Below are 12,383 nucleotides of genomic sequence, written 5' to 3'. Positions count from 1 at the left end.
TTAATAACAAATTTCTACATGAGTTTTCCAAAGTTACATAATCCAAATTGTCTCTCCATTTTTCTTTATTCCCTTCTAGTGCTGGCAAGCAATTCAATCTGGGTTATGTATGTATTATCACAAAAACATGTTTCTATATTCATTTTTGCAAATGAATCTTATAAAACCAAAACCTTAAAACATACCTCAAGAAACAAGTGATAAAGCTTATGCTTCCATCTCTATTTTTATTCCAACAGTACTTTCTCTAGACGTGGATAGCAGAGAACTAAATTTATAAGAATACAAGTCATTTCCCAATTGATAATTGCTCAAAATATAAATATAGGTAGTTCTCAGATGAAGAAATTGTCTTTAGTCATGTGAAAAATGTTCCAGATAACTATTAGAGAAGTGCAAATTAAAACAACTCTGAGATACTATCTCACATTTATCAGATTGGTTAGTATGAGAAGGAAAATGACAAATATTGGAGGCAATGCAGGAAAATTTGTACACTAATATTCTGTGAGTGAAGCTGTGAACTGAAACAACTATTCTGGAAAGCAATTTGGAACTCTATGAATCCTTTGAATTGGCAATGCCACTACTAGATCCGTAAACCAAAGAGATCAAAGATGGGAAGAAAGCACCTACAAGCACCTACTTGTACAAAGATACAAAGGAGCAATTTGTGGTGGCAAAGAACTGGAAACCAAAGGAATGTCCATCAATTGGAGAATGAACAAGTTGTGGTATATGATAAAAGGCTATTATTATTTTTTAAAAAAGTTAATGTCGTTAGATATTTCTGAGTCATTTAATAACATTTAAAATCCTTTTATTGCTTTTGCTTTTTGTACATATATTTTTGTTTTTGTTTTTTCTGCTAAAGATCTTAAGAAAAATGCTTAATCAAAAAGACCTGGACAGAGTGAAAATCATAGCCAGTGATAACCTCTGGCAGCCCATTTCCGTTTCCATGCTACTTGATCATGAACTCTTGGATGCTGTTGATGTTATTGGGTAGGAAATGCTTGAGATTTGTTATTTTCTATATTTACTCTATATATCATGAGTTTATTTTCTTTTCCACATCTTTACAGTCATCTCTTTTGTGTTTCTTTTAATTAAATATACTTTTGATAAGACATCTGCACCAGATAGATTGGTGCTTTTTTTTTTTTTAACATGTTAGTATTATTTTTAGGTCTTTTTATCATAGTATAAATATAGGTAAGATTTTTTAGTGTGATAGAAAGGAGTCTAATACATTGATATAGAAATTCCAGAGAGGAGCTGGGTGATGAGCCAGGCCTAGAGATGGAAGGTCCTGGGTTCAAATCTGGCCTCAGATACTTTCTAGCTGTATGACCCTGGGCAAGTCACTTAACCCCCATTGCCTAGTCTTTACCACTCTTCTGCCTTGAAACCAATACTTAGTATTTATTCTAAGATGGAAGGTAAAGGTTTAAAAAAATTCTAAATTAAAATATGTGGTAGGATTCCAAGATTAGGAGCCATCAAGTTGCTATTAGGTGAAATGGGCTTCTCTTGATGCTCATACTTTAATGTTATCTAGATTTGCAATCTTGCCTTGATTCAGATTTTTTTCAGCCCTTATTCACTTGATTCCTTTCTAATTAGCTCCTTGATTCCAGTTTCAAATCTTAGCATTTTCAAGCTAGAAGTGACCTTAGTTAGCCTACCATCTAAATTTAGATGCTTAGCATTCAGTAAGAACTTAAACACTTGTTGAATGACTGTTGACTGGCATTTGTGGAAAATCTTAAACTTGTATTAAATGCCTACTTTGTATAGGAAACAGAGTTAGTTTTTCTGGGGGAAGATCTGACAATTGAAAAAAAAAAGATATTTGGGCCCCACACTGCATTAGTCTTCATTAATCAACAAGATTTATTTAATGATTACTATGTCCTAAGTACCAATGCTAGGTGCCAGGGCTGCAAAGACAGAAATGAAATAATCTCTGCCCTAAGGAGCCTTTATTAGGGAAGAGAGCATATATACATAAATACAAACAAATATAAGTTAAGTGATCTTTTGGGGTTGAGGATGTTAACCAAGGTGTAGGGTATCAGGAAAAGCATTAATAGAAGATGCAAGAGCTGAATTTTGAAGAAAACAACATTCTTAAGAGGCAAAGGTGATATGGGAGAGTATTCTTGTCTTGGAGGAGAACCCAGTAATAAGTAAGTATTTATCTGTAAAGAGAAAGGAGAGAAATAAGGTTATCAACCTAACTACTATAGAATTTAAATCAATATCCAACACTCCAAGAATTATATCTTATAGAGTTTATTAATAATCACTTGAAATAGAAGAAATAAAAAGGAAATAGAAATTAAATAAACCTAGTTATTTAACAAAATTAAGACCATGTGACTAAGTTCTCCTTGCCTGTTTAAAAAGTCCACTCCACCAAAACTGACAGGAAGAGAAAAAGAGTGAGAGGCGGGGCTATAACAAATTTATATCCTCCCTATGTCAGCATGTAATGTGAGGAGAGTGGGGTGCTGGGAATTGTAGTTTTTAGGGTAACATTCTAATTAGACACTACCTAACCTAACCAACCTGGCCTCAGTTGGATGTCTTAGTTCCTGGATTCCCAGCCCAATGTGGTCCTAGCTAGCCTAGTCCTACTGTGGCCACTTGCCAGAGATGGCTTTTTACATAAACACCAGGATGGCTTACCAGTGACTAAGAGCTTCCTCCACAAACCAGAAAAGTCCCCTGACTACTTTACATGCTGGCTTTTCTAGTTGGTCAGGGTTTTACTTCAGTCCCTATAGATCACATTCCTTGACTTCCCACCAATCAGGAATTTCACCTGCCATGCTTGCAAATTAAGACACATGACTCTGACACCCTTTTAGGTAAGTCTTCCCGGATTGGGCGGTCCCCCTAAAAGATTGAATTCACACAATTGATAATGGTAATTTGTGAATTTTTAAGTCATTATGTAGTTTAGGATCTGTTTCTTTTTGAGTCACCTACCATTTCTGGAGGAAGGACTGGAGAAAGGAGAAACTTGAGGCAGGAATATTAACTCTGAAGCTTTTGAAATAATCAAGATGGGGAGTGATGAGAATCTCAACTGGGGTGGTATCCAAGTGAATAGAGAGAAAAGAATGGATTTAAGTGATGTGACAGTAGAAATGACATGAATTGGTAACTGATTCAATATACAAGATGAATGGGAGTAAGGATTTGAGTATAACAACCCTCATGTTATAAACCTTGGTGACTGAAAGAAGGGTCAATTTGGGAAGAAAGATGAGTTCTGTTTAAAAGTGTTGAGTTTGATGACCAGATCAAACTACACTAAACTGCATCCATTTAAGAATTCTCTAACAGGCAATTGAAGATGTGTGACTGGAGATCAGGAAAGAGATTAAGGTAGTATATATAGGTCTGTGCATGGAGTTGGTGAAGTCACCAAGTAAATGCATTTAAAGAAAGAACAGAAGAGAGACCAGGATTCAATTTTGGTTTACATCACAGTTTGAGGGTAAGAATAAAGAAACCAGCAAAGGAAACTAAGGAGTAGTTTGACATAAGAGAACTGAGGGAAAACAGTGTCACAAAAACTCAAGAGTTGAGAGTGTACACAGGAGGAGAAAGTGGTCAATAGTGTCATGTTAAAGAGAGATCCATAAGGATGAGGATTAATTAAAAGGCCATTAAATATGACATTAAAAAGATCATTGGTAACTTTGGAGGGAGAAGTTTCAGTTGAGTTTTATAAGTCATTACAGGGTTGAGAGAAAGTGATGAGTATAGATAGTTGTGTGATTGATAGTTGGCTTAGAAGAGAAGTGGAGATATAGGAATATAGTTTAATGAGATAGTATGTCGTTAGGATTTTTTTTCCCCTAGAACAAGTGTGTAAATGGAATTAGTTCATCTTCATTCATTGTTAGACTCTAGCCATCAGAAATAATGTCACCCCACCCAAATTAGAATTAAGTGGGGAGGGGAAGGTCTGTTAATCACACATGACAATAAGTAACAAATCAAGAACAAGGGACTGCCCTTTGGACAGTCCAAAATAGTGTTGAGGCTGCCATTTGTCCACCTGAAATTGGAGGTGGATGCAGGAAGTGATGAAAGATGCCATCTTTTAAATATGATGGTAACTTCCTGTGGAGGCAGTTGGCGCTTTGAACTTGGTGTAGAAGGATCTCTGGTGAGACATCAGGCGGCTTCCCTCTGAATTGTCATGTGAGTAAGTTAGGCTGACTCTCTCTTCCCTTGGCGTTTCTGGAGGCTCTACCCTCAAGGAGGCTTCTCTTGCCTCTCTAATTGTAAAAGGCCTTGTGGCTAGAAGCCTTGTTTAATTAACCTTTGTGCTCCTCTGCTGGAGCCTCTAAATTCTTATCTGGTCCAGACCTCTGGTCCGGGCCAGAGTTTCTTTCTTTCAATTTCCCTACCTTCAACCTTCCTAATTGTAAATAAACTTCCATAAAAGTCATCCTGACTTGGGTCTATTTTAATTTGAAATTGAATTAATCCGATTTCTGGCGACCATACCTTAAATATCTAGTTTCCCCTCTTACACAAGGGATCTTGGACATCTTTGTAGGCAGCAGGGAAGGAATTTGTTGATAAAGATCAATTAAATTCCAGAATATTTATGGCAGGTTTTGTGTGTGTGTGTGTGTGTGTGTGTGTGTGTGTGTGTGTGTGTGTGTGGTGGCAAAAAATTGGAATTTAAGGGGATGGCCATCAATTCAAGAATGGCTAAACAAATTATGGTATATGATTGGGAGGTAATACTGCTGTGCTATAAGAAATGAGCTTAAAAAAAAACTTGGAATGAACTACATGGAATAATGAACAGTGAAATGAGTAGAACCAAGAGAACACTATACACAGCTACAGAAATAATGCTGATAGAATAAATCTGTGAATGTTACTTCCAGAGAGTGAACTGAAAGGCAGAAGCACAAATGACTTAATTTACTTAAACATGTCTGTCTCCTGATCTATATACCTTCTGTGATGGGAGGCAGGTAGATGAGCTGGGACACATGGATAAATTCTATTAGGAAGAAAAAGAGATCAATTAAAAGTTAGAGAAAGAAAGGACTATTTTATGGGCAGTATGCTAGAGAGCATGTGGTACATGTAGAGGGGTTGACTTTCATGAGGGAAAGAATCACTTCTACAGATTGGTAAGGGAGGAAGAGGTGAGACTTGATGTCAGAAGCAGTGTGAGATACAGAGAAGGGGAGAAAAGGGATTTCATGATAGTCTCTATTTTCTCAGTTGAAGAAAGGAGGCTTTAGGAGAGAAGAGGTGATTAGAAAAAGCCTCTGTGCATTGCTGGATAGAAAAATAAATTAGAGAGGAATAAAAAGATTTGTTCACTCTGCTGAATGCCCCATTGAGAGCAAATCATCTGCAGTTGACTGAATCTATTTGCATGATTTCTTAAAACTTGTTCAGTAGCTTCTGAGTAAAAACAGAAGAGTTGTAGATGGTGCTTGAAATGGTTCTTGAAGAAAGAAGGTAATTTATGAAGGTGTGGGAAGGAGAGTATTCCAGGCATGGGGCCTAGGCAGTGCAAAGAAACAGAGGTGGGAGATGGAGGGTTGTGTGAGAGGTATAGCAGGTGGTCCCAATGAGTTGGATTGTAGAGTTCAAGACAGGAGTAGGGACCAGTATATGATGAGGCTGCAAAGGTGAGCTGGGGAGGTTGTGAAAAGCTTTAAAAGCCAAACTGGGTTCATATTCACTTGTAGATGTCATAGGGATGTCACTGGAATTTGAATAGAAGAACAATGTGATTAGATTTATTCTTAAGGAAAATCTATGTAGAGCAAAGATTGGAGCAGAGTATCAAAATCTCACTGTGAGCACTTTAGAAATTGAGAAATGGAATCTGGAAATTACTTTGTTTGCTAAATGTGGTGTGAAGTCATTGGTGAATCTGAATGAGGAATTATCTTCTGACTCAATTTTAGTTATATCTTTTTTTTTGCATTTAAATTTTATTTTTTAGAAAAATTTTCCATGCTTACTTTCCCCTTCACCATCCCCCCCAAACTGACCCCCCCATAGCCAACATGTATTTCCACTGGTTTTAATATGTGTCATCGATCAAGACCTATTTCCATATTATTGATAGTTGCATTGGTGTGGTTGTTTCAAGTCTACATCCCAAATCATGTCCGAATCAACTCGTGTTCAAGCAGTTGTTTTTCTTCTGTGATTCTACTCCCACAGTTCTTTCTCTGGATGTGGATAGCATTCTTTCTCATCAGTCCCTCAGAATTGTCCTAGATCATTGCATTGCTGCTAGTACAGAAGTCTGTTACATTTGATTTTACCACAATGTATGTCTCTGTACATTTTTCTCCTGGCTCTGCTCCTTTCACTCTGTATCAATTCCTGGAGGTCATTCTATTAGATTTATTTTTTTAAATGCTCACCATAAAGTTACTGTAGTGCAAATTAATTATACCTCTTAGAACGCTAACTTATTAAAATAATAATGCCCTAAAAAGATTTCATTGCAAGTAAGCCAAATGAATAAACAAACCTAAAAGAAGCTTGACCATAAGGATTAAAAAATTACCAATAACTTATTAAACAACATAGAAAATATTTAAACAAGATTATTTGGTGACCTAAATTGCTGATTGTCTACCCCAAGTCCAGTGACTTTCCCTTTCCAAGAGCTAGGAACAGCCTGTCCAAAGGGGATGTACTTAATCCATTTGCTTTACCATCAAGGGATTTTCACCAATGCCAAGAATTTCAGTTTTCTGGAATAGAGAAGTAATTTAACTATTTTCTACTATAATTCCCACCTACTCAAAAGTTTCATCTTTGAATCAGATATTTAGATACAAATTTACTACTTTAGTGCCTTATACTAGAGGTGTTGGCTTTTTTCCCTTAGACATATACAAATCAAACACATTATTCACTCTGGTGCCTATATCACTCCATGCTATTTTGAGCTGCAGAAGATAACATCATTACTGCACTGAAAAAATAATTCCTTAGTGACTGAGAGTACATCTCCTTAAATCACCTCAGTTACTATCAAGGGAGTATTTTATACAGGCAGCAGGCAGAACCATGTTGAATATATTAGAACCGTTACTTGAACTAAAGCTGTAGAATATTTTATATCTGAGGCCTGCCTCTAAAAATAATGCAATTGATAATTAAAAAAACTGAAATCCCATCCGATTATATACACAAAAATGAATGTTGTCTTTGAAAGCAGTCAAAGTAGCAACATAGCTATTCTAATGATGCTTCCTTGCTTAAAACATTTGTGAACCTATCTTTGCTTTCAAGTTAGTTTGAGGGCCATATAATAATACACTTCAATTGTATAGGTTTTACCCCCTCCCCCCCAAAAAAAATTCACTGTTACCTTTCTAGAAACCACATTCAGGTCTAAATAACTTCTCATCATTTCCTAAGCTTAAACCCATCTTCCCTCCAATAAAGAAGATGTTCCACAATGAGGTTATTCAAAGAAGTATGTGCAATAGACTCTGAAGACAATGTCAAAAGATTATTTTCAAAAGCATGTTAATAATGGCTGAATTTTTGGATTAAGTGCATAATGCTAAATTAATTTGGATACCTAAAATTCAATTATGCTTATTAAAAATTATTCATGTTTTATATGGTTTAAGTTAGAGAACCAGCATGATCCTGCCAATACTTTAAATGAGGAGCTACAATACATTGTCCACTCTTTAAGAGAAGAGAAAACATTCATAGAAGAGAATACACAGTAGGACTTCATGCTTTGTCCCTGGTCACAGAGATAATATTAGTTAACTCAGCAGTTTTCTTTTATTATGCTATTGCTACAGCAATTTAGTCTAAATGAGATATGAAGATGCACCCAAACATCAGGAATAACATGGAAAGTAGGTCACATTATAAGGCTTAAAATTATTTTTAGCATCTCACTTTTATACAAAAGATGGAATAATAAACTGGAGGAATTCCATGTGAATTGGAATGACCTCCAGGGCTGTTAAAAGATGCTGTTTTAAGAGGTTAGAATTATAGTGGTATCTAGACAAGTGAACTACTTTTTAGTATGCTTTCAAGCTACCTAGTAAAATTGGAAAAGTTTGATATGATAAAAACACTTCTTCATCACCATCATGAATGACGTTTTCTAGCATTTTGTATCCTTTTCCAGCAAAGGGAATATTTAACTTCAGTTTGTGCTGGTATCTTTACACAGTATAGTTCATCTTTTCTTTGGGAAGGCTGGGATGGGGGTAATAGGTTATGTATCTGAAAAGAACGTAAAGCTTTTTTTTATAGTTAAGAATCCATAAAAGCTGAAGGTGAGCACCACAAAGGGAAATGAAGAACACTAGCTTTGGTTCTAATTCTTAAAAAACAAAAACATTGATCCTCTCATTATCTTGAGGTGTGAAATATATATTCTGTTAACATTAAATCATAAAATAAAATAACATTATTATTATTATTAGACAAGTTTTGATTTGCTTGCTGAGGATGGGAATTTTCAGTATGGCTAGAGTTTTAAGGTGAAAGTATCTTTTTCCAGTTGTGACTGTAACAGCTCAACTTCCTAGATAATAAAGCTTGTTGACTAGTCATGACTTCTAGTACCTGTCCCTCATACTGCTATTTCTGGGAAAAATTGCCTTTTTTTCTTTTTCCATGATTTCTAAAAAAGCTTCATATACATATACATATAGTGTGTGTACACATACACACACTATATATACTACATAAGTAGTTCTGCTACTTATGGCCTATATAAATTCAGGCACTCTTTTAATTTCATTGGACCTCAGTTTCCTCACATACAAAGTGAGAAGGTTGGACTAGATGACCTGTAAGTCACTTCTAGCTCTAACTTTAATCCTATGATCCAATGAAATTAAAATAAAAGATTAAGGGAGTGAATGTGAAAAAGATGCTATTCATTTGTCCTGTTATCTTTCAGCGAAGTAATGATGTATGATATCATATTGGCCGAGTGGAAAGAAAATGAGACTAAGAATAGACCTGGAATTGAGTCCTGGCTTTTCTAATGATTTAATCAGTGATCCTGGGCAAATCATTTTCTTTCTCTGGGCTTAGTTCTTTTATCTCTAAAATATGCAGGTCACCCTAGAATGTCCTTAAGGTTCCTTCAATACATTACATACTATTTTTCTATGATTAGCAAAAGACTAAAAAACTGATGTGTTGACATATGTATTTTCAGCCCAAGTGTTCAGCTGATACTTTCTCTCTTCATTAGGGAATGGTAGCTCATTAAAGTAGAGTTTTAAACCACACAATGTGATAAACTTTGCTCATTTATTTCTTTCTAGGGCTAATTTTCAAAATATTCTTTGTATGCTTAGAGTTTCTGAGGAAAATGAAACATTTGCATGAGAAGGGAAATTTCAGCATAGATTATATTAACAATTGTTCATGAATGGTTGATAACTGATAAACTTTAGCCAGTATGTATATATGTATGTTTATGTATATCTATCTATCTATCTATCTATCTATCTATCTATCTATCTATCTATCTATCTATCTATCTATCTACTTATATACCCACACATAATCTTTGCCTGTGACAGGTATTCACAGCTTTAAATAAGTTTATTTTATTATTTATTTATTATTTGTTTATTACATTTATATATAAATATGTCTTTATTTATTATATTATTATTGTTGTTAAATAAGTTTAGAGAACCCTTTAGCAGAGGACATCTTCATGGGAGAAGGAATGTATAACCTGAAGAAGTAGAAGGTTGCATAGGAAAGGCATAATTTCCAAATTAAGCAGTCTGTTTTCTTCTGATTTCAAATGGGAATAAGGAAAATAGAATTTGCACATTTTAAGGCTTACTCATTCCCTATGTCAGTTTAAGATGTTAACAGAAACCAAGAGTAAAAAGCTTAAGTGACTGACCTCTAACATCCTCTAGCATCAGGGTCTTTTCCAGTGAGTCTTGGCTTCTTACTATGTGACCAAAGTATTTACGATTTAGCTTCGATATTTGACTTTCCTTTGAGCACCACAAAATCAATATTTCAAATTGCAAGGATGAAGAAGATTTTAGAGAGTCCTTTGGACAGCAAGGGGATCAAATCAGTCAACAGTTAAAGATATTAATTCAGGCTATTCAAAGGAAAGTCATCTAAAAAACTTAAAGATCAGCTGGCAGGCCAGTTTAGCTAGGTCAGAAGAGGTACAATCACTCCTTTTACTTGGAAAAGAAGGTGGGAACCAATTTGCGGAGAGCTTTAAGTGCTAGTTAGGAGTTTCTATTTGTTTTTCTAGAGGTAGTAAGGAATTACTGATGATTTTTAATTGGGAAAGACTTGAGTCTTTGGGCATATTAATTTAACAGCTTTATAAATGATAGTTTGGAGAAGGGAAAAACCAGAAATAGGAATCAGAGCAACTATGAGGTGTGGTTAACAGTTTAACTGTGAAGGAATGAAGGTCTGAACCAGGGTAAATAGTCTTCTGAATAGAGAGAAGAATATAGATATGAGAGATTAAGAGAGAAAAGAGAGAAAATGTGGTGGCAAATAAGATGTGTCAATGTAGTGGGGAATAGGTGGAGAATTTCTAGTACTAGGTGTTGTTGACAATGTGAGAAGCTACAAAGGAATTAAGTAAGATGAGAAAAGCTTTTAGGTTTAGCAGTTAAGAGATCAGTGCTAACTGTTCAGAGTATGGTTTCAGTCTATTAGGAGGATCGGAAAACAGAATGAAGGAAATGTCTAGGTATAGAGACCCTGAGTTACATGAATGAATTATAATAGAAGGCCTCCAAGATCCTTCCTAGCTTGAGACTAGAGCCTATGGACTCTTTTTCGAATTAATATTTTGTTTCCTCCATTCATAGTTCAGGGGAATAACAAATTTCACTTAGAGTTTAATGAAAATAAAGATATAATTTTTTTTGCCATCCAAATTCATAAATTCTCAGAAATCTGCCTTAAGTCCTTGTCACCCAGGTTAAGAACCTTTGTTCTGGATAAATGATCCTATGAAATTCTTTATTCAGGAGGAAAAATGGCAATAATGTAAAAAGGTTGTCGAGTCAAACATGCTTTTTGAGGATGGGGGAGACCTGAGAGATACTTGAAGTTAGTAAGAATGGAGCTGGTAGATAAAGATAGAGTAAAAATGAGAGAGAATGAAGTAGAGAGCCTTGACCTTGAAAAATAGAAGAATAGAAGAGAATTGGGATGATATGTTTGGATTTTGGGAGATGATATAAAAGAGAGGAGGAAGCTCATGACAGAGGACCTTCCATTTTAGTTAATTAGGAAATAAGATTTACTACTGAAAGAAGAAGATGTCCAGAAAAAGTTGGAATGTTTTTAGGATCTTAATGAGATAGAAGTCTTTAATGGATATCAGGAAAGAACCAAAGTCTTGTTATGAAGCAGTAAGGGCCAAGTTGAGGTAAGATCGTATGTTTTAATTGTACCCAGGTGGCATAGTTGCATGGCTTAGTAGCACTTGAGAGGAAATTTAGAAGACATGTCATATGAGTAGCACATGTTTGGAGTTTGGTAAGGTATGGGCAGCAATAGGATGAAGGGATGAGGATTTGAAGGATAGTGAAATTGGTCTTCCCTAGGGTGAAAACCATCAAGGAAGAAAGGTGAGGGAAGGTTCAAGAGAACAGAGAATAATGGAGGTCCTAATGAAAATAAACAGTATAGGTTTAGAAGGAATGAGGCAGACAGAAAAATGAAGGATTAGGAACTTATAGTTAGAGATAAATAGTAGAATTGTAATTGGCTGGCTAACTAGAGCATTTGTTAAGCATCTACTATGTGGTAGGAACTCTGCTAAGCATGTGGACACAAGAAGGCAAGGAAGACAGTCCCAACCATCAGGCATTTATATTTTATACATAAAGGAGGCTGGAAATCAGAGGGGTAGAGGGAAGATAATTGAGCCAAAGTGCATGGTAAAGAAGCCAGGAAATAGCATGCTGAGCTTCAGCAAAATATGGTAAAAGCTGACCTATGAGACTCAGAAATGAAATTCAGACTACCTAGAGGGAGAGAGAGTGGCAGTGATAGATAGTCTGTAGATGAGTATGGCTAGAGCAGGCCAGAGGATTATATGGGATGAGAAGCTCTAAGAAGTAACTCTGCCTATGTAGAGGTGGTCAAATTGCAGTAGAAGTTGAGGGTGCTGATGTAGTGGGAGCCTAGGATACTTAAGAGGATATCTATTAGTGTATATGTGTTAAAGTCCTCAAATGTGAAGGCAGGGTTTGGGATGGAAATGACCACGAATGAGATAGTGAATCTCTTTGAGACAGGAATAAAAATGACCTTAAAGTCAGAAGACAAGGTTCTGGATGGGGTAATAGAGACTT

General features: G+C 35.6%; 1 protein-coding gene across 1 annotated transcript in view; it reads left to right on the top strand.

Annotated features, from left to right (window-relative positions):
• The window catches only part of GALC (galactosylceramidase), an 89,699-nt gene that overhangs the window by 23,611 nt on the left and 53,705 nt on the right, over positions 1-12,383 (top strand). Inside the window, exon 7 of the mRNA XM_044664988.1 lies at positions 875-1,005. Coding sequence (XP_044520923.1) covers positions 875-1,005 — 131 coding nt within the window. The remainder of the gene's footprint in view (positions 1-874; positions 1,006-12,383) is intronic.

Source organism: Gracilinanus agilis, chromosome 2, assembly GCF_016433145.1.
Source record: "Gracilinanus agilis isolate LMUSP501 chromosome 2, AgileGrace, whole genome shotgun sequence".
In the NCBI taxonomy this organism is placed as follows: Eukaryota; Metazoa; Chordata; class Mammalia; order Didelphimorphia; family Didelphidae; genus Gracilinanus; species Gracilinanus agilis.
Note: the sequence above shows the minus strand (reverse complement) of the source record. Positions and strands in the feature narration are given on the sequence as shown.